The 23,119-nt window shown below is 43.0% G+C and overlaps 1 protein-coding gene across 1 annotated transcript in view; it reads left to right on the top strand.

Annotated features, from left to right (window-relative positions):
- The window catches only part of GABRP (gamma-aminobutyric acid type A receptor subunit pi), a 102,581-nt gene that overhangs the window by 28,276 nt on the left and 51,186 nt on the right, over positions 1–23,119 (top strand). The window contains exon 3 of the mRNA XM_078650712.1: positions 18,603–18,670. Within this exon, the coding sequence (XP_078506838.1) occupies positions 18,603–18,670 (68 nt within the window). The remainder of the gene's footprint in view (positions 1–18,602; positions 18,671–23,119) is intronic.

The following is a 23,119-nucleotide window of genomic DNA, read 5'->3' as shown; positions in this document are numbered from 1 at the left end:
GGACTTTGGATAAGCCAATGGCTTTCATGTGTTTTTCATGTACTTCAATTGATTGGATTGACTGCTTATCAAGGGCATGGTATTTTGTGGATGGTTCCGCTGTCCCATTTGTGTCTCCAATAGTTTTTGATGATGGGGCCTTAAGTAATGCTATTGGTAGGCTCAGATATAGTTTAATGCTTATTTATGGCTTTTTTGTTTAGGAAGTGTATGCTGTTGGATGTCTTGGTGTGTCATTATGATCCAGTGCTGTTCACTGAACATCCTTGTACATACATTTGTTTTACTTTGCTGTTCCAATCAATCAATCAATACGTGTTACTCAATTGTTTCACAGCAATCATAAAAGCATATGCAAAAAGTACAGTACAGTGTATCTTAAAAAAGAGAAAAATTAATAAGAAGACATATGCCATTTTAATGTGAAAAATTAATTGAATTATATAGACAATAGTCAATTTTTAAAAAGCTCCCAAACTCAAAGCACACTAAGAGACTAGACACTATAATTAAGGACATGTATATGCTGGTAAAAAAACCTACAATTTTAAGATTATCATTAAAAAAATTACATTGAAATGCCACAGAATATTTAGAAAAAAATGTGTCAAAGTATGGGTGGAAACCGCCTCACAAGGACAAATAAAAATTGACCCTGAGTCGTATTGTCCCAGAGGAAAACACAAATGGCACCTTATAGTGCCTAGCCAAAATGTAGTTAACAGGGATTTTCCCACACATCTTGTACATAGTTAAGGTAGGGTTCTAGGCTACTGTTAGTTTGAATCAAAATGTAATCCCTAACAGTGGGCTTTTTAAGTTGACTCTCTTCTCAATTTAAAGAAAGATAAGAATAGCTTTTTTAGCTTTTCTTTGTCTTCCTTAGCAATCTGACTTGGGGAAGTAAACAGTGCTGGTCTGCTCAAGAGTTCCATAATGCTCTTCATGTATCTATGCCATTGCATCCCAAGGCCCCGACCACAGGCCAACCAATCAATAATCAACCTACGATAGAGGCTGACCCATTCATTTCCCCATAATGATATCCAGAGGAGGAGAGGTGCAAATCTAATGCAATCATCAACATAAGGGAGCCCCAACTCCCCATGTGTGCAAAAATGTGGGCTTATAGGTGGAAGTCCAAGCACCGCCTACAAAAGTGACTCTCTTTACTCTGTAATATCAAACCATTTCTATAGCTGCTCCATATGCTAAAAATGAGACACATTTACGTCTGTACATTTTAAGAACGGGTAGCACAAGTTTATTTTCCACCTTTCTGGCTATCTCAAAAAAGCTGCCACGGACTGATTAAAGCTTGTACTTCTGTGTGAAAGGAATCCAAGTGCTCCACACATCAAAGGTCACCCCTAATACGAGAAGTCATTACCTCTCGAAATGGGCTTTCGCTTAATGGTAATAGTTTTGATCTTAGATTGACAGTGACCACAGACCATAAAATGAGTTTTGGAAATATTGGCCTTGAGGTTCAAATTGTCCAGGAACCTAACAAAATTGTCAATAAAGCCTCTCAGACCATTCGGGGTACCCGCAGTTAGCACTGCATCATCTGCGTGAAGAGGTGCCGGTACTAACACTGAACCCACCCTGGGTTGGTCCTTGCCATTAGAGCTCAAGAAGTCACTCAACCCATTAATGTTTAAAACAAATAAAATAGGGGTGAGGACACAACCTTGACGACCCACTCTGGCTAGCTTAATGGGTGCAATACACTTCCCCTCAGAGCCGTATTTCACCGAGGCAGTTAGTCCGCTGTGTACGGCATGCAGAAAATTATCAAGGGGGTCGGGTAAACCCATCTGTGTGAAAAAATACCCTAACCTTGATCAGTTAACTCGAACTATGGTCCATGAAAAAGATATATATAGGTCCTCTAAGCTACAGTGTACTTTTCAATGATTAGATGTAAGTTCAAACACTGTTCTTGAATACCCATTCTTTCTTTAAAACAATATTGCACCAGATTCATCACTTTGTTGTCATTCTCCCAATCCTCCTTTAATAAGGAAACTGGCCTACGGCATTGGGGTCTTGCCTATAGTCTTTTTTATAAATTGGTACTATGGTGCCTGACTGCCATGAGGTTGGAATGCTAGTTTTGACAGCAACATTCAGAATGCTGATTATAACAGGACCTCAAAAGTCAACATTGGATTTATACAAATGAATAGAGAACCCACCCTGTCTGGCTGCCTCATTAGATAGCCTTAATAGCCTCTACTACGTCCTCCAAGGTAAAATTAATATTCAACAGGAAGGATAATGAAGCCTCTCTCCCATCCTCAGCACTATCCTTACCATAAGTGTAAATATTGCCGAAATGATCCGCCCATCTATCAGTGCTAATGTTATTGCCAACCCCATTAGAGTTAATGCCTCTATTGAGATTAGCTTTCACAACCTCACAGAATGCACCACAGGCCTTCATCATAATTTCAGGTTTCCTTTTCCTGATGGCTAGCCTATAGTTCTGCACTAATAATGCTGGCACGGCATCTGAAGGAGCCTTTTAGGACATCTCATAAGTTTTTATTAACTCTCCTACACTCTTTGTTGAACAATCCCTGTAGAGTGTTTTTCTTAGTACATTGGGCATAAGAGAGCTGATCAATTTGGAGGATAGCTACATAAAAAGCAAGGGTTAACAAACAATCATTAATTAAGTCAAAATACATGTTACTGATATAGACTAGCAAAGTTGGCACTTTTCCATTTCAATCTGAACCCTTTACCAATTTTGGCATTGAAACCCCCTCCCAAAATAACATTGAATTAATTAAGAGCAGAAAATGATCTTTACTTTCAAATAATTAAGGTATTAAGTAGGGTGTCAACAACTCCCTCTTTATTCTGCACGTGACTAAATTAAAAAAATTAACCAGATCCAATTAAAGGTATTATGTAAGACAACCTATAAAACTTAAGTTCCTGAATGAGAATACACAAGGGACATCATTAAACACCACGAATTTCAAACCATATTAAGCCATTCCCCCCAAGCTCGAGCACAAATTAGACAGCCTGGTAGGGATGCTAAAGGTTTGCTATAGATCCTACACAATATCTTCAGTAAGCAAGGTTTCCTGAAAAATGACAAAGCCATATCTTTGAACAGAAGTTAGCCAAGTCTTTTCAGGTTGCGTGGACTTGGACCTAAAAATATTCCAGCACAGCAAACTAGTCAATAATTTCCCTCTGGATTATTTAGGACAAGGTTGTGTAGATCCCTTGTCTCCAGTGTCCTTACATATCAGTCAAACAGGGTTGGTCAGATTGGCATGCAAAGAATGTCATATAGATATGCTTTGCCTGCACACTGTGTTAAGTTAGCATGAGCGTGTTAAGAAGTTTAAACGCCATTTTACCTTTCTGCTGCTTCCCCACACGGCACATATTGTTATTAGAGCTTTGAGCCTAGTAGAATATTTTGCTTCACACGAGAATAATATGTTTTTGCTATTGTATCAGCGTTGCTTGATAAGCTATGTCTGAACAGTAAGTGCTGAGGCCTTCAAGGTTATTTCAACACAGTGGTTGTTGTGAGGTCTGATCTTTGCACGTTCTAGACATAACATATATGCAGCTGCGGCCAACTTTGGCTTTAGGCGCGTTTTAATATTGCACTGTGCAGAGCATGCCCACACACTTGATGAATCTCGCATGCAGAGAGCTGGTGGAAGATGATGTGATCCCTTTCCACTAGGATCAGAGGTATGGGGCCGCCCTTCTAAAAACCAAAGAGACCTTCTTAGATATAATATAATATACTAGCAAGGGAGGGTAAGGCTTAGGTGCTATTTAGCCTTTTTCCCTTTAGCATTTTAACATGCTTTCTCCCTTTGTATTTTATGGACTCATAACTATGCTGATTACTTTGTTTCTTATAATATGTTTGCTTGTATTAGCCAAGATACTGCGCTTGAGAACACTGCATTAGAAATAAACATTTCAAACTTGCACGTGTCTTCATTTACTCCTTGTTCTGGAATGAAATGTTGGTATAACTAAAGAGTGTTCATGTGTTCCACGTTGCCTGAGATGTTCTAAGTCCATGTTCTGGGTTGTCTAAACATTGGGAGTTTGTAAGAACGAATGAGACACTGATTGCTAGTCTGGTAGGGGATTTTGGGCACTAAGGTGAGTTTTGGCACACCCTAATTCACTGAGGTTCCAAGTCTCTATGCACAGTTCTGTGTAGGAGCAGAATCCCTGCGACGTGGCTCCCAATCGTTAGTGGTCTTATTACATGACACTTGAGTAGTGCTTTTATCAGTTCTTAACCTCATTCGCTGTTGTTTCCGGAAGACAGTGGTGTCGGACAAACCTACCTATTGTTATATAGGTCTTTTCAAGCTTGAATCTTTTCAAACGGTTTCCTTTTGAATTACTACCCAGTTGTGCTACGTAATTTTTATTGTACCTCTATCTTACTGTGTCGCTATGGCTAATGCCGTTAATATTCCGCAGCATAGTCGGATTGCGGTTCGCAATCATTTACAGACTTATAAACTCCCGGTGGATGGCATGGCTGTGATCATGGCAGTGAGTGCGGAAGTGGCTCACCCACACGAAATTTTTTATTCGTGGGTGACCTTACCGGCTGTGAATGCAAACACTAATATGTTCGACACGTACACTCCTACTGCCATGCCACAGGAATACGTTCCCTATAGGACACAGGAAGTTCCTATTAATGCTTGGCAGCACCGAGTTTGGTTTGATGGCGCCCTACCCCACTCTTTATTCAATCCGAGGTTAGGTCCTTTGTCCATTCCAGGCGCAACTTGGCCTGTTTTGGCTGGATTTACACCGCACCCTCAACAAGGGGCGTGCCCCCTTGCAGATTTAAGATGACTACATCTAGTCGCAATTAGCGTGATTAGGTCGTTAGGGCAGTACATTACCCGCAATCTCCCGGGCGGGGCCCCGGGTGCTGCGGCGCTTCCAGACGGACAGGGCGGAATGAAGCTCAGTCCTATGATGGTGAATGCAGTCATGGGCAAGCGCCCCCAGAATAAGGATGATTTTCCTTTCTGGCTTGCCGAGAAGTTTGACCAGCTGGAAGCAGTATTCCCTAACTCAACTCCTGGTGAAAAACATAGGATTCTGACAATTAGCATGCCAAAAGACTTGGTCCCAGAACCTGGTGACTGTGAGACTTGGGGTAGGACCTTTGCGGCTGTGTATACAAGGTGCTTCGGCACGCCGTTAATGACTGTCCTTCCAACGGTCCTTAAGCGTGTTCAAGACGAGCACGGCCCGAGGCGGCGGTTGAATTAGGTATGCGCCTCTGCGGCACTTTTGACGTAGTTTCCAATCTCGTACTTGCGAATGTCAAGGGAGATGCTGTGAACTTTCAGGTGTCTAATGCTTTGCAGGCTGTGCCTGATGTCGATAAACCCCGACATTTAGCGAGAATTATTGTGGCGGCTTATAAGACCGTAGGCCATACTAGTTTGGGACTCAAGCCTTTCTCGACAAAAGAGAAAAAACAACCCCAAAGGCAGAAGTCGGAAACTGACGAACAGCCCAAGGCCAAGAAGCTAAATTGGCCAAAAAGACAAGCAGGACGATCCAACACCGAAAATACCCCAGTTTCAGAAAAAGAAGGTTGCTGCTTTAACAGCGAGATATGCCACAGATAGTGAGAACGCAGCTTCGGAATCTGACATGGGCTCTGACCTTGCTGGACAGCGCGGCAGAGATTACCATAGTGCGAGAGGCCCTGCGTCCACTACTGAGGGTAACAGCGACTGACCGATATGTTGTTGAGGAGACAGCTGACACTAGAGTAGCTCCCCCTAATAGACTTTATGAAATAGTCCTTTTGATTGAAGGTGACATACAACGTACCATAAAAGGGGTATTTTGGGAAAATATTATGACTACCTATGACATTTTGTTAGCGGAGGCTGACTGGCCCCCACCTTTTGTGCGTGCAGCTCCGAGAGGGGAGGAGGTGATCCTCCCTAGTTTCGCACACTCTGTCTCGAAGGAGCATGAGCTGAATTTTGCAGAAGAGTGGGCTAAAGCCCTTGCGCCGGCTCTGTACCGTACACACTGTGGTTGGGATAAATTTTCCCCACACCACGAGATTCCTTTACGGTCTATGCCACAGCCACAACCTCAATATCCCATCCGACGTGAAGCTAAAGCTTCCGTTGCGGAAATCCTTGAACAATTAGAATATCAAGGTATAATTGAAACTTGTGTGTCACCGATGAATAACCCTCTTTTTACTGTGACCAAGCCAGACGGCTCGTTCCGTTTGGTATTGGATTACCGGCATCTTAACTCGCATTGTCGTACCTGTGCAGTACAGAATACCCACGGCTCTGCTTTAGTGGATGGTCTTGTATGTAAACGGTTTAAAACCACACTTGACATTTCCAATGTTTTTTTTGCCCACTATTTAGATGGTCTAAGTTCCCAATGGACCAGTTTTACAAGTGGCGGCAAACAGCGCCAGTATAAACGTTTACCGATGGGCTACAAGAATAGTCCAGGCCTGTTTGCTGCCCGCATAGTCTCTCTCTTGGAGAGAGTGGACCCAGATGCATGTTCGTATGTGGATGACATTTATCTCACAGACAACGAACTTTGGGCGCATCTGTGTCAAGTTGACCGCATAATTTGTAGCTTTGCGGACTTCGGTTACAAATTTAACTTTGCAAAGTCTCACATTGCAGAGTACACAGTGTTGTTCCTGGGCTACGAGCTCAACAATGAAGGTCGAGGATTGGCTCCTCACTTCTTGGAGAAATGTGCACAATTGCGCGCTCCTACATCTCTGAAAAAATTACAGTCCTTGCTGGGATTTTTGAATTTCGGGCGTACATATATTCCTGAATATGCCCAGCATATCAAGCCTTTGTATGCTTTGATACAACCTACCTTTACCAAATCGTGCTGGCTGCCAGAACACTCAGCTATTTTGCAATCTTTGCAGGCTGATCTTTTAGAATCTAAATTCTTACTGACTCGTGATAACCACACCAACCTGGTGATAAGAATCATCCCTGTGGCGGTGGGTTTCACTTACCTTACTTTTAACGAAGGAGACACAGTACCTATTGCTTACAAGTCACACTTGTACACTTCGGCTGAAATGCGGTTTTCCTCTGTGGAGAAAGTTTTAACAGCAGTGCAGATGGCGATTCTTAAGGAACGTGCACTGTCACAGGGAAAACGCATGTTCGTTGTTAGCCCGTATCCTGCATTAGAGGCAGTTACGAAAGCCAGTGTACCAAATTCTAAAGCTTTGCACCCACGGTGGATACAATGGGCAGCATCTTTGACTTCTTCGGATGTCACATTAATTTTTGATGCCTCCCTACAGTCGCAGGAGTTTTTGCAGTATGAGTTTGTTCATTCTGCACCTTTGGCTATGCTGCCTTTGGAGGATTTCCATTGTATCATTTACACTGATGGTTCACCGCAAGTTGCGCATGGGTCTAAACACGCATACGCTTCCGCTTGCGCCATTGTGGTAGGTGCCATGGTGAATGATGAGTTCAAGTCCAGGGTCATGCATACGCAGACTCTAGGGGACTGCAACGCACAATTGGCTGAGCTTCGCGCTCTGATGCTTGCATTGGAGTACGCAGATCCTAGTGTGACGACTCTTATTATGAGGGATTCTTACTACTGTGTCCTGTGTTACAATGAAAACCTGTTCTTTTGGATTCAGAATGATTTTCGTGATTCCAAGTGTAGCACAATAAAACATAAAATGATCTGGGTCCGAGTGGCTGAGCCTAAAGAGCAGTTGCCACTCGTGTTTGTAATTCATACTCTCGTGAGTCCACGCTGTTGGCAATTCGTTGGCAGATGAGGCCACGAAATCAGCAGTATCGTCATATTTGGTTGCAGCAGTTACACGGTCCAAAAGTAAAATTGATGATGACATCTTGGCAGCTGTTGCTGCGACTGAGAAGGGAAGTAAATATCCTAAGGGGGTCCCTTCGAAGTATTCATATCACTTAAGTCCTGATAAAGTTCCTTATGTGAAAATACCTGACGTTGGTGAGAGGTTGATTCCCAACGCAGATCGCAGGCACACTTTGCTCACAGCGGCCCATGAAGGAGTTGCGTCTGCGCATGCGGGCGTTTCGGCTACTGTGGCTCAGTTACAACAACGTTTCTGGTGGTGGGGACTGTACAAACAGACGCGTGATTATGTCCCTCAATGTGACATTTGCCAGCAGATTAAGCCTTCAACTGCGGCACGTCCACCCCAGACACAGTTGTACATATCTAATAAACAACTAGGTTGTGTTTATTTAGATCACTGCGGTCCTTTTCCTTCTGATACTGTGTATAAGTACATCTTAGTAGCAGTTGATTCATGCACACGCTTTGTGTGGGTGTGGCCTCACTGCAGCGCTGATTCACGGACTGTCATAAGAGACTTGCGTGTCTTTGTAGGGATTTTTGCCTGTGGTACCTTCCATTCGGATCAGGGTCCGGCTTTCGCCTCTAAGGCGTATAAGGATGCCATGACCTCGTTGGGGGCCCTGGAGTCACGTTTTCGTCTCCATACAGACCTGAGGGTAATAGTGTTGTGGAACGGATGAACCGAGATTTAAAGCAGTCTTTGACAGCTCGAGTTAGAGGCACTGGCAGGAACTGGCTGGCCCACCTCAGTAGCGTGCAGTGTGCTCTCAATAATCGCCCTAGAAGGTCTCTGGGTGGGCGGACCCCATACGAAATGCTCTTTGGTATCAAGATGTATGTACCGGACCTTGACGGTCTAGACTTGGCGGCTGTGGCTGCCACCTTTGGCGTAGATGAACATTGCAATGTTTTACAGAATCTACAAGAGACGAGAGACAGTCTTGCAAAGGAACATTTGCCCTCCACCTCGGATGATGCGTTGCAGATCCCGGTAGTTGGCTGGCTACCCCAAGTTGGTGAATTGGTTCGAGAGAAGATCGAAAACAAGAAAGAATTTGGTCCCTCTTATCAAGCTCCGGTTCTGGTGCTTGGAGTGAAGGGCACAAGAGCAGTCATTTTACCACCACTTCCTGGTCGTAAGGAAAACAGGTATATCTCAATTGACAATGTCAAGATACACAGAGTGGCCGATTCTTCTTAGTATGACACCGGCGGTCTCATGTCCTTCGATTATGAGAAATTCTGTTTTGGCCCCGGCTTCTTATCCAGTGCCTGAGGTTGTCCTCGAGATGCCTGCAATCTCCAGTCCTTTATTGAGTATATTTCCTGGTACTCAACATGATGAAACTGACTACACTTACCCAAATGACTTATCGATGCCTGATTTACAACCTCGCTTGGCCACAGAATCCAGATTTTCATTTGACACTGTTTCACACACATCGAGAAAGCCTTCAAGGATTACTGTTTATGTAAAACTGTTTAAAAAACATTTTTTAATTCCCCCTGGACCTATATTTGGCTGGTGCTTTTTTCAATTTACCTTTTATGTCAATTGGTTTTCTGTTTTATTTTTTCTGTCTCGTCAATGGACATTATGTCGAGGGGAGAACATGCATTCGACATATCAAGGGAACATTGGCAGCCCATTCCTCATCACACAGATTGAAGAGAGACTTGGCTTTTGTGAACATCACTGCTTGGCCTGTCCTGGATGGGATTGTATGGGATGCTGTTAAATTTCAAATCCATGGCCCCACTGAGGTTATAAATGTCCCTAATGTCCTTAGAGTTAACATGGGGGATGTCGTTAAACAAAATATACGTTCTGATTATTGGGATGTTCAGGCCATAGAAGCGCTGTTTTCTGATTTGAAATATTATGCTGCCTTTGATGCTGAAGATTTGTATTTAGAATCTGCTAATTATGGTGATTTGTATTGTTACCAACATTTTGGCAATCACTACCTGCATTAAGCTAATACCAGGAGGAACACTGTAAATTATACACTATGGGAACATTGTCCAGCTCCCATACAAGGCAGTTCTGATACCTTTTTGAAAGGTTCACTTATTTTACTGATTTTAACCAGTCAAATCCCAATGCATTTTATTTTAAAATGACCAAGAAGTCCACATCCAAAGTTAGACTTACCGATACTAAATTATTGTACTCGAAGTCCTTTCTGGACAAGTTAGCTGTTGGTGGCTACGAGTTGTGGAAAGAAACAGTTGACCTTAAATCTGTTTGGGGTTCTAAAAGTTGGCAGGTGTAGGGGACTGAGGCTTTGCACTGTGCATGTCTCATCCCGAATCATATGCTGTTTTTGAATTCTACAATTTCACAGATGACATGCTTTGGATTGGCTACCGCAAAAAAATTAAATGCTCCCTTTTTCCCTGACTTAGAAGAATATTCAGGTTGGGGTAATACTACAAAATGTTCGATCAGAGAGTTGCAAACTCTGTTGCTAAATTCTTCTTTTAACATATCCAGTTTGGATCCCAATGGCTGGTTGCTCTGGCACAGAAGTGCTGACACTTGCCAACATCGTTTTCTGGGTTTGGCTCAAGGCTTTACACAGGTCAGGGTGGATCCTTGTTTTGAAAGTGACCATTCTGTGACTACCTATTCTGTAGGCAAATTATGTCAGAATTGGCTCAAACATTCTACCTTGGCGTCAGTTAAACAGCATTTATGTAAACTGACTGACGATGTCGATTTGAATGATTTCATAAAAGGCCCGGCTAAAGGTAGATCCAAAAGATGGATATATACGGTTTATAACAAATTCTGGAAAACATCCAAGATTGAGGCGGCTACCCGCCTTAGGGCTATAGATCATGCTAATTTAGAAAAAGTGCTTGCTGTTGTAGATAATAGCATTAACACGCGTTCTTCCTGCATTTACACATTGGATAATATTGTGTCATCTGTTGTTGATATTGTGCATGATGAAGTGTCTGTATTGCACCATGGTCAAAATCAATTGCGTTCTATTATGCAGTTTGCTTGGACCCTGCAGACGCTCAAGGCCAGTGTGGTGCCATGGTATTACATGAATACCTCTTCCCTGTTTGCCCCATTTAATTTGACTGACAAGTAGCGTTTACTTTCAATGAAAGATGCCTCTTTTTCCATGTTACACATTGAGAGGTTGGAGTCATTACCATTTTCTTTGGCAGAGGCCAATACTGCAACGTGGCTTATCCACAGATTGATAACTCTCCCGTTTCCTCTGTTCGAGTTCAAAAACTGTCTGAAGTACTTTGCCATTGGTAGATACGAGCCTCTTGGAAGTTTTTATCTCTATGAAGCCTGGTCGCTTCCTTTTACATATAGATGCCTTAGGGAGGGCAAGAAAGTTTATTTGAACGGTGAAGATTGCACTGAAAACACCAGATCACTCATTAATGTGTAGACATATCCAATTACACGGCTCCTGTAATCAGAACGAGCCTAATTTAGCCTGTACTTTGAAAGGTAGCCCCGTGCCTGCTATTGTTCCCACATTCACATTACTGGCAAACAGGAGTTATTTACTGTTAAACAATGAGGATTGCTGTCGGTTAATAAAAGGAATTGCTTATGTGGTTACCGTCAGTGAGCGTGTAGTGTGCTGTACGAATGTAATGTATCCACCCACGCATGGGAAACTTGATGTTTCCATCTGGCCCAAGATTCGGAATTTGAAAGCAGAGTTCAATAAGATGAGTTGCATAAGAGCTCTATTGTCCCAAAAAGAAGTTGCCCTAACATCTGCTTGTGAAACATTTGTCCTTCACGTTGCTAACACCCGCACAGAGGTTCATGCTTTATTAAATACTGACTTGCCCTTGCACTTCGGTGAATTGATTCACACAATCTTTAATGCATCCTCCACAACTGGGCTGGCGCACTTTTTTAAAGTAGTTAGCAGCAGTCTTGTGACTTCATTTCAAACTATATTTGGGGTCTTTCCTGCTTTCTTTCATTCGATATTCTCCAGCCTGTTTGGTGGATTTCCTATTTTGCTGGTGTTGGCTGCAGGAGTGCTGTTTTGTTTCTTTCAAAATGGATGCACGTCCTGTGTTTCGAGAAGACCTTTCACATCTGGCACTGTTTCGCAACAGAATGCTTGAATACTATGGAGCGCTGCCTCTTGCAACCTTAAGTGCAGCATATGGATTATCGTTTCGATTTTCCTACTTTACATGTGTCCAGCCTGTCTTTCATTGCCTGAGTTGCTATTTCGACTGGGCCCTGGATTTGTGTCTCTGCAATATGGTGTCTCCAGATGTGGATTATAACCAGCTTATGAGCCCCTTAGTTGCTCATGAATTGCTTTGTTCTGGCGGAGGGATTATGGCCTTTGCAGCGATGCATGGAATGCTGGGTCGTTGGAATATATTCGCAGCGGCGCAAGATTTCTTTGCACACAGCTTCAATGAGAACCCACCGAGTTGTCCTCTGATGGTGCTAGAGGCTCCGGTATTTGAAGAGCATGTATGTTCTTTACCGCTATTAAATTGGATGGCTGAACTATTTTCGCATGAGAACAGTGACTTCCTATTGGAAGCTGTTGCTGCATATTTTGCATATTCAATGTTAGGATGATGTGTATCATCGTCATTTATTGAACATTGAACATTTGTATTATTTTTTTCTAGCATATGAAAACTTTCTCTGCCCCAGGCCTATTGACTTTGCTACCGCCAATGACCAGAAATTTTCTTGCTTTTGAGATTTTGTTTTTGGGTGGAAATGTTTACATTTTTTCACTTCTGCAAATTTGAGCTGACTGTTGTTCTTAAACTCTGCATTCCAAATATTTGCCCCTTATCTTATCTTATCTTTTCCGTGCACGGATCAAGGGATAAGCTTTGCCTGCACACTGTGTTAAGTTAGCATGAGCTTGTTAAGAAGTTTAAAAGCCATTTTACCTTTCTGCTGCTTCTGCACACGGCACATATTGTTATTAGAGCTTTGAGCCTAGTAGAATATTTTGCTTCACACAAGAATAATATGTTTTTGCTATTGTATCAGCGTTGCTTGGTAAGCTATGTCTGAACAGTGAGTGCCGAGGCCTTCAAGGTTATTGCAACACAGTGGTTGTTGTGAGGTCTGATCTTCGCACGTTCGAGACATAACATATATGCAGCTGCGGCCAACTCTGGCTTTAGGCGCGTTTTAATATTGCACTGCGCAGAGCATGCCCACACACTTGATGAATCTCGCATGCAGAGAGCTGGTGGAAGATGATGTGATCCCTTTCCACTAGGATCAGAGGTATGGGGCCGCCCTTCTAAAACCCAAAGAGACCTTCTTAGATATAATATAATATACTAGCAAGGGCTGGTAAGGCTGAGGTGCTATTTAGCCTTTTTCCCTTTAGCATTTTAACATGCTTTCTCCCTTTGTATCTTATGGACCCGTAACTTTACTGATTACTTTGTTTCTTATAATATGTTTGCTTGTATTAGCCAAGATACTGCGCTTGAGAACACTGCATTAGAAATACACATTTCAAACTTGCACGTGTCTTCATTTACTCCTCGTTCTGGATTGATATGTTGGTATAACTAAAGAGTGTTCATTTGTTTCACGTTGCCTGAGGTGTTCTAAATCCATGTTCTGGGTTTCTAAACATTGGGAGTTTGTAAGAGCCAATGAGACACTGATTGCTAGTCTGGTAGGGGATTTTGGGCACTAAGGTGAGTTTTGGCACACCCTAATTCACTGAGGTTCCAAGTCTCTATGCACAGTTCTGTGTAGGAGCAGAATCCCTGTGACAAGAATAGGGATTTGAGACTGCCATTTGCACTATTTCTGTTGGATTAGACCTGGGCACCGCTGGTGGTGATAGCACATTTGAGACAGGAAGAAAGTGCCTATAAAAAAAACAAGCTGTGGCACTTTAATGTTCATGTGAATATTATGGTTAGTTTTATGAAAAATAAGGTGGTGTGCCAGACGTGGGTATTTGAAAGTGATACCACACAGTCTCCCCTAGGTTGCTTAGCACTTGAGCAATTCAAACCATCCTTCAAATGAAGAGTAGATTGCTACAATCACCGAGAGAAATGTTTGTGTTCTCTAATGGCATACCTTGTTTTTTAGTTTGGTTGTAGACTCCTCCATGGTTATTGGTAATGGGGAACATTTGACCAAACAACTACGTATGGGCAGCAATCTGGGGGGAGTTTGAATTGATGGCAGGGCCCTGGATTGTGACTACACCTCAAATCAGGCCTACTCATTTGCTTTTCTGAGTTACCTCTTCTGGCTAGTGATTGGGCCAGCTGCACCCCTTGTTGACCCTGAGTGTTAGAACAGTTAATGGATGACTGAAATGTACCATTAGGTACAGTGGTAAAATCTATGTTAGTGGTTAAATTTCCTCACAATGGAAGTGGCGAGCTTATGATATCACACCTGAAGAAGGAACCTTGATAAAGAATTAAAGGAGCCATGTTTGCTAATAATTTCTTCGATTGCTGTTTCCAGCCTATGTCGTCTCCATCAGGGAAGCTAAGCGTAAGTCCACAAATTCCTTAAATCTTCCTACCATCACCTCCCAGATATTTATAAAGGGGTCACCCACCGAGCACTGAGTCGAGACATTGAAATTGCTTTTCCTTTCTGTCTCAGCAGGACTCCATTTGGCATGGTTGGTTTGCCCAGCCAGGCATTTCATCATCCTCTTTTGCCATTTAACTGAAGGGCCGCAGAGAAATGTATTTCTGGGACTGATTTCCCCCTGCTGGGGCTCCCTCAAAGTAATGGCAATTGGCCTATTGAGCTGTGGAGTGGGGGTCGGACACTCACCTAACTCAAGCAATACATGCCTCTCTGCTAGGTCTATCTCCTTTGTGACGACCCCCATGGCCCTAGCCAAGAATGATCTCAAAGTTGTATTACTGAATTTATTTGAAGTTATAGTATGTGGAAATTCCCTTTCCTCATCCTATCCAGCTGAGAGTGGACCACATAAATGCCGAATGTACTCATATAATGACTAGTAACAACATATAACAATAAATATTCACTGATACGCCAAAGCTGTATGTACTTTCAAGCCACTGGTGCCAAAATCAAAAGCCAAGAGAGGTGCCCCAGCACAGCCTCTTCCAAGTGATGACGGGTGAAGATGGGCCCCGTCTATGAGTGCTTTGGTCCCGCCACCTGGATGCTGGCACAGGGAGTCTGGGCCTTGTAGTCCTGGCAGCCAGCTCCAAAGGTATCTGGCGTTCTGCGTTGTGGAAGAAGTTGTGTTTAAGATTGATTTGGTCCCGCCTTCTGGCTGCTAGCAATTGAGTTTGGGTCTCCATTATTGTTATTATAACTAGGCCTTGGTGACATTTTATGCTGGAGTAATTGCCGTAATTTTGGTACTTTCGTATAGCAAATGTTCTGTGCATTTATGGAGATTAGGCTACTACTCCACATCGCATATTTTTAGGGAGAAATTGTAACGCGAGATGTACCATTCAAGTTATTTTGAACATGACCAACATTTCAGGTAGATGTTTTTACCCAAGCAGACTAGGTAATTTTGACAACAAAACTACAAATCTGAAAGTGAGTGACAGTGTTTTGAAAAAGAGTGACAGTTCCTTTAATGTGGGTGCTCAACAAACATTTCAGGTAGAGTTTTTAGCAGGCCATTCAAGTAATTTTTGAGTGCAAAACTACAAATCTGAAGATGAACGGCAGTCATACAGAAAACCAAGCAGCCGCAAATCAACTTGAAATTACATTTTCAAGTTGAATTGTTTGAGTGTAAGATGAATTTCATGTAATTACACATAATTTCACGTAATTGCTCTACTGCAAATATTGTGAGTTTCGCACACACCAGAACATGTTGGTAGAATTGTGGATTTATGAATGCAAAGTAAAGATGTAAGCACGCATAGGCTTTCTTAAAGATGTAAAAAGATACAGGCTGTTTGTCAAGAATATCAACTATGCAATATTCCGTTTGTTCAGCAAAAGGGCCATACTCCCAGCTTCCATATTGTTGTAGCCCAAGGCAAAACATGTACAAATGTAAACATAGTGTGAGGCAAAGCATGTAAAAATGTACAGCATATGGGAAGGACAAAAACAATCACATAAGATAACTCACAACACTACACCTAAAATACCTCAGAGCATTTTCTTTCTATGATATTTGGAGGCAAAACAGACATTTATTACCAAACACTTATATTAAGCCAGTACTACTGGCTTCCCCATTGTGTGAAATTAATACTATAACGTCTGTTGATGGAATTCCCAATAACCAAATTATTTGCATCCAGCTTTGTAAAACTTTTTAGGTCGAGCCTATAGAGGCAGAGCGCATGCGCTGCTCGCTTTACGAAGCATGCAGTATTCAGTATGGCGTGGAAGCTCCATGGAAGCCCTGCCCACTCTTTGCCCATCTTTTTCATTGGCTTAGTTCCTAAATGCTGCCATCCGATTGGTGTTAGACTTGTTAGTCCCTCCTCATGACAGCCATGTCGTCACTTGTATCCTTCCATGGCTACTGGCCCCTTTACTTCGAGCACTATTTTTATTCCGTGCCTCCTACCCTCTCCTGCAGTACGTGCCTTCTCGGCTCCCCCCCTCCCCCCCTCCCCCCGCGCTCCCGTTCGTGCCTTCTAGCCCGCCCGCACTCCCATTTCCAATACAATAGGTCTCACGTAAATGGGAGTCCTATTGCATTGCAAATGCTTCTTTCATTGGGTGGCGTGCCGATGAGCGTTTCCTGGTGCTGCCTAGTAACCGCCCCTTTTTAAACAGTGAAGACAGACTAAAAGCAAGCGGTGCACGAGCCAGGATATAGATGGATGTTAGCCTGGTGCCCATTTTCGAAATCTCTTTAGTATGCACACTGAACATAGAAGCGAAAAATACTAAACAATAAACAAAGAAATAAAAGAAAAAAGTGTGCTTTACAAAACATGAGTCTAGAATTGTATTCAAAGCAAATCTCAATATTGATATAGTTTTCTAGTACTAGAATTGATGTTATTAATTCCGTCCTCAGTTTTCATTCCAATATAGTAAAAAAACGCAAATATATTTTAATTGCCAATAGTTTTCATGTCCTAGCCTTGCGAGCGTTGAAATGATTACTCTATTTAGATATGGCCGCCGTATTGCGGGCGTGATGAGATCCTACGTCTCAACTCTTTTCTAAGTCTTGACTCGCTGCGCTTGAGACCACTCTGTTGCCCCTGACTCCACCCCTTTCCTCGCCCACGTCTCGTGTCCGAGGAGATGTCATTCCTTATCAACGGAGTGCTTCGTGCCTGCTCCTCGGTCTTGCCCCCTTTCCCCGGTGTGTGATGCTGAGCGAGAACCGGAGGACTCCTAGTGGCGGCTGGAGAGAGAGCTCACAGCTGTGGCCGTTGGAGGGGGCACAGTGAGCGCACACGGGGCCGGCAGCAGAGGGAAGTGGCTCGCACGCAACGGCGGGTCCGACTCCGCAGCCCCAGGTTCAAGCATGGCAGAGAAGGTGGCACTGGAGAGCCGGCTGCAGAAGGGAGCTGCTGCCTCCAACTCCTCTTGCCGGGCCACCAGGGGGCAGCTCCTCTTCTGGAGGGGCACTGGCCAGTGGGCTTTCGCAGCCGACAGGCTGGCAGTCCTTACTCTACTTCAAAATCCTCTTCTTGGCCTGGCGGGCCGGATACAGCTCCAGGCTCTTTGCTGTCATACACTTCGAGAGCATCATCCATGAGTTCGACTCTTGGTGAATGTGGGATGGTCTGTCTGATGGAGTGGGGTTGGTGGAGAAAGAGGGAGGGGAGCTTTCATCCCTCTATTTAACTTTCTTGATAGAAAATGACCAGCAAAGGTCAGTAAAATACCAGAATCACTTTAGCAGTCTCTAGATTCCATTCCTTAGAAATTATCTTCCATGCGCACCTGTAGAAAATAATATTTCTTTCAAATCGTGTATTTTCAGTGATATAACCACCGAAGGCCCTTATTTTATATTAAAAACAGAGTTTTGGACTATACCATTTCCCGCTGAAAGGCAATGTTTCTCTCCATGTGTTTCCATACCGGGCATGTCACGCAGTTTGGTGCTTATTTTCCCTCCATGTTAAAGAACAGTAGATGTTTCAACACACAGGCTAATGTGCTGCATAGCTAAATACATATAAGGTCCCAAAGGCGAGACCGATTGCATTGCAAATGCTTGTTTTATTAACTACCTTCAACTGTGAAAGAGTAACTAGCATTGGATGAAAGTAGGAAATGCAGTTTGGAAATGTATAAGGACAGAAAATGTGGAAACTAAAACAAACTATTTTGTGTTGCTGAACAAAATCAAAGAGCAGCCTTTATTTTTGAACCTCAGGGCTTGTAATATATCAAAATATCGCACTTCCTTTTCTCTTCTCCTGTCATTTCCTGTTTAGAAGTGTGGATGCAGCTCACAAAGCGTAGGACAGTCTACATGAGAAACATAAGTATAAAACAGTTAACAATAGTAGAGTTGGAATTACAAAACATGGCTAAAGTTAAAACTTATGTAGCAAAAAAGAGCATATTTTATTTTTTAAAAAGGTCCACGTCCTTTCATACATGTGAGTGCACTGTTGCTGAATAGTTCAACACGGTAAATGATCAAATCATGTTTGCTTGCATCGTTGATTTTAATGAACTGTAAATTAAGTTCACATTTTTCTCACAAAATCGTTTTCAGGCAAACCTGTTCTAGTAAACGTGTCTCTCCAGGTTGCCAGCATTACTGCCATTTCTGAAGCCAACATGGTGAGTTGTTACATGATGGCTATGAAAGCATTGTTGATTGCAAATTGTGATGCTTGCGGCTACTGGGGAATAACTAGATTGTGTTCTTTCATTGCATAGATTCTGAGTAACCTTGCTCTACAGCATGTGCTAGTAAATTATTATAAGTTATAAATGGTAAATACTGCCCCCTGGTTGTATTAATTAGGGAGCGTTCTATTACAATACTTTTTGAAAAATAATGTGAAGTCCTCCACATCTGGATATCACAGGAGTATGGTGCCTTATGAAGGTATAAAATAAAGAATTGGAAACCTTGTTCCATTATTGTTGGGAAGTGGTTTATTAGTAGGGGCAAGTTGGGACTTAGCACTACTAATAAGACCACAATCACAATAAAAGGTTCAGTCAAGATCTCAATAAATTATTCTCTTGCTCAACCCTTGCTAGCTGGCAACAAGCAGGCAGGCTTAAATTAGGAGACAGGTGTGTAAACCATTTAAAACACCAATAGATTAAATAAGTAAGATACAACCCACAATAAAAATCCAAAATACTTTTTTAATCATAAATTATATTTTTATGAATAAATAGACATCAAAATGACAAAAATCCAATGTAGGCAATCAGAGATATGAATTTTAAAAAGATTAAAAGTAAAACTAGCGGTTAGAAGTAATAGCGCTCAAAGTGTTAGAAAAGGTCACGCTGGACTGGGACAAAGTCCAGAGTTCAGACCACCCATAATGTAATACTTTTTACTCTTCCTTCCAGAAATGTTTCTTGATGCATGAAAGTGTTCCACAGCCCCAACCACGAATTCAGATGCTCTGGTTTGCCTCTCGGGGTCTGGGATTACAACTTTCACAATGCACCTGGTCAACTTATGTAGCTTTTTACAAAAGGTGCTCCAAACTTCTGGAACCTCTTCCTGAAGTTCCTCTTGTGGGTTCAAAGTGTCCAAAACACCAATCCAAGGGTCTAGAAGCTCTGAGATGGTCCTGTTGGCACTACAATTCCCACAGTACATTTGGCCAAATCCTTAAAGTCCACTGGTCGCCCTCCAGGCTGGGGACTTCTTGGGGGAGATGGTGCAGGTGAGCTCTGTTAACCTTTTGCTGTCAGGGAGTCCATTCCTTACTCCTTGTGAAGCCAGGCAAAGTCCTTAGGGCTTTAGTTCCAAATTGTACAACCGGTGCAGTCCTTCAGAGTGCAATCGTTTGGGTGCAGTTCAGGGTTCCAGCAGGGCAGTCTTTCTCCTCCTTTTTGTTTTAGGCAGTAGATCTGACTTGCTGTGCAGCTCTCCCATATTTATTCAGTATTCCAAGGCATCAAGCAGGGGGGCAGCCCTGATCAATGGGATGCAGGGTGCAACCCAGGTGTATAACCACTTACTCCAAAGTGTAGCATATTCTTGCCCCAGAAAGCACTATTCGTCCAAAATCGAGAAAGTGTCTCCTGAAGAGTTAGATGTGTCTAAGCCAACACTCCCCTTCCAGCCCCTTCACTAATCAAATTACAGGGCTTCTGTGTGGCTAGGGGTGCAGGATGTGGGGGTGAGCATGTGCTGTCCTAAAGTTCATTGGCTCTTTGAATATAAGTGTGGCTACTCCAAACTCATCCTGCCTTCTGCGTATGCAGTTTCAGTTCTCCTCCCACTGGAAATCCTTATCACACCTTATTAAGACAGCTTGGGTCAGTCTGGCAGAAGCTGGCTAATCAGGAGAGGGCAGCTGGGGGCTTTATTTTGGCTTAAAGAAAATAAAGTTCTATAACTTCTTTTCTGTAATTGTTATATCAAATCTAATAATGGCAAGTTGTTGGATTTATCATAACTATTATGTTAAGTACTTGAATTATATTTTGAGCTCACTCCTATCAGTAGTTATACTTTATTAAAATATCCCCGTGTTAGCCTATGGAGCCAATGCATTCCATTGGGGAAAAAACGAAATTGGCAGTTTTCCCCTCACCAGGGCACATACAACATATTTTATAATGTACCTCTTATAGTACAAGGCACCCTACCCCTGGGGCACCTTGGGTGACTTACATGAACAAATAAGGTAATATACTACTTTGGAAGTACCTTTAATTCCAAAGTTAAATCTGCCAATAATTCTACTTTAAAGCAGCCTGCAAGGCAGGGTTGGCTTTTAAAACGGTAGGAGGCACCACAGCAGTGCACACTCAAGTGCATTAAATCTGGACTTACATGCCCTACCATATACTAGGGACTTTGTTTAATTAATAAAACAAATTTCGTAGCGCGCGCAGCATCGCAATGCAGGGCGCGCTACGAAATTCGTTTTATTAATTAAATTGTTTACTTACCTTCAATTATCCATATTCCGGATTGTAGAACCCCACACCCTGCCCCTCCCGTGCCCCGCCTTTCAGCCCCACCGCAACTCCCTCCACGGGCCGCGGCTGGGTATGGTATGTGATTTGAGCTTGATCGGGCCATTTAAACATATGGCTCTTTAATGCTAATTTTTTAGACTTCGAACTATCCTAAATCGAAACAACAAGTTAATTTATTCCTTGCAAGCAGCAGGTAAAATCCGGAACGCATCTTGATTATGCAAAATACATACCGTTATTTATTTATTTATTTATTTTTATTTTATTTAACTTATAAGGCGCACAGCTACCCACAGTGGGTTTCCCGACGCCAAAGGACAGATAAAAGACAGAAAGAACCGCCAAGAATACTTGCAGAAAGGAACACTCTAACTGTTACTGGAAAAGCCACATTTTTAGTCCCTTGCGGAAACGTAAAAGATCTGTTTCAGTTTTAAGGCTCACAGGCAATGCCTTCCAGAATTTTGGGCCAAAATGTGAAAAAGAGCGGCCGCCCATCTTTACTAACTTAAATCTAGGAATCATGAAATCGCCTTTCCCAGAGGATCTCAAGGGGCGGCAAGGCTTATAGGCCTGGATAAGATCTTGTAGATACTTAGGGGCTGAGCCTTGTTTAATCTTAAAGATGTGGCAGAGAGCCTTAAATTTAATTCGCCTCGAGATCCTTAGCCAATGAAGGTCAGAGACTGCTTGGGAGGCAGACATTCTCCGAGGAACATGCCGGAGAAGTTGTGCCGCCGCATTCTGCACAACTTGGAGTTTATTTATTGTTGTTTGATCGGCTCCAAGATAAAGGACATTGCCGTAGTCCAAGCGGGAAACAACCAATGCCTGGACTACAGTCCTCTGTGTAGAAACGGGGAGCATCCAAAGGATTTTTTTGAGCCATCTTAAGGTGGCAAGGCAGATAGAAGCCACCTTTATTGCCTGCTGCCGCATCGTGAGCTTTTCATCGATGAGAAAGCCGAGGTTGCGAACCTGAGCCACAGGCTGAGGGGGAGGGCCCATGTCCTTGAGCCAATGTTGAGGACCCCATAGGTCTCTGCCCTTGCCCAGGATCACAACCTCGGTCTTGTCTCCGTTAAGCTTAAGGAAATTGCTCCGCATCCATTTGGAGACCCGAGTCAATTCCTGCTTAAGAACAGAAATAATATTTTCCTCCGTATTAGAAAGGGAGAAGATAATTTGGGTATCGTCGGCGTATGAAAATAGAGTAAGTCCAGCTTCCTCCACGATGGTAGCCAGGGGTCTAACATAAATGTTAAATAGCAACGGGCTAAGAATAGACCCCTGGGGAACGCCGTACGCCGAAGGACAGATTTTGGAGGATGCCTTTGTAGAAAAAACTTGGAAAGTGCGACCACTTAGAAAGGAGGCTATCCAGGCTAGGGCCGAACCTTCAACTCCAAGGGACCGAAGAGATGCCAAAAGAATGGAGTGTGACACAGTGTCGAACGCCGCACTCAAATCAAGAAGAATGAGTGCAGATGTTTCTCCACGATCGATACACTGTCGCAATCTCTCGGTGACTCCCAGGAGTGTAGTTTCGGTGGAATAATGTGCCCTAAAGCCTGATTGAGATGAATGCAGGAAGCCTGAACTCTCAACAAGATGCGTCAGCTGTGTGTTAATGTGTCTTTCCAGAACTTTAGAAAAGGCAGGCAACAGCGAGATAGGCCTAAAGTTGGCTAAATTAGAGGCATCAGCTCCAGCCTTCTTAAGGAGGGGAACAATCATCGCATGTTTCCACTCCTGTGGAACATGTGACATTTCCAAGGATGCGTTAAAAAGCTTCATCAAAACACCGCGGGAATCCGGGTCAAGCTGCTTCAGAAACTTGACTGGTACAGGATCACAAGGAGAGCCTGATTTAATACTATCCAGACAGTGAGCAAAGGAAACATCATCAAACGGTGACCAGTCTGTCAATTTAACTGCCAAGCAAGGTATGCTGTTATAGACAGGTGCCGACATAGGAGGTGAGTCCTCATCAGAGGAGGAAGGGCCCAGAGAGTCGTATATGCGCTCCACCTTTCCTATGAAGAATTCCGCAATAGAATTACATTGTTCATCATTTAAAATAGGGGGGTCGGGGTCGGGGTCGTA

The sequence above is a fragment of the Lissotriton helveticus genome, chromosome 7 (genome assembly GCF_964261635.1).
Source record: "Lissotriton helveticus chromosome 7, aLisHel1.1, whole genome shotgun sequence".
NCBI lineage: Eukaryota > Metazoa > Chordata > Amphibia > Caudata > Salamandridae > Lissotriton > Lissotriton helveticus.
This window is presented reverse-complemented; position numbering and strand designations above follow the sequence as displayed.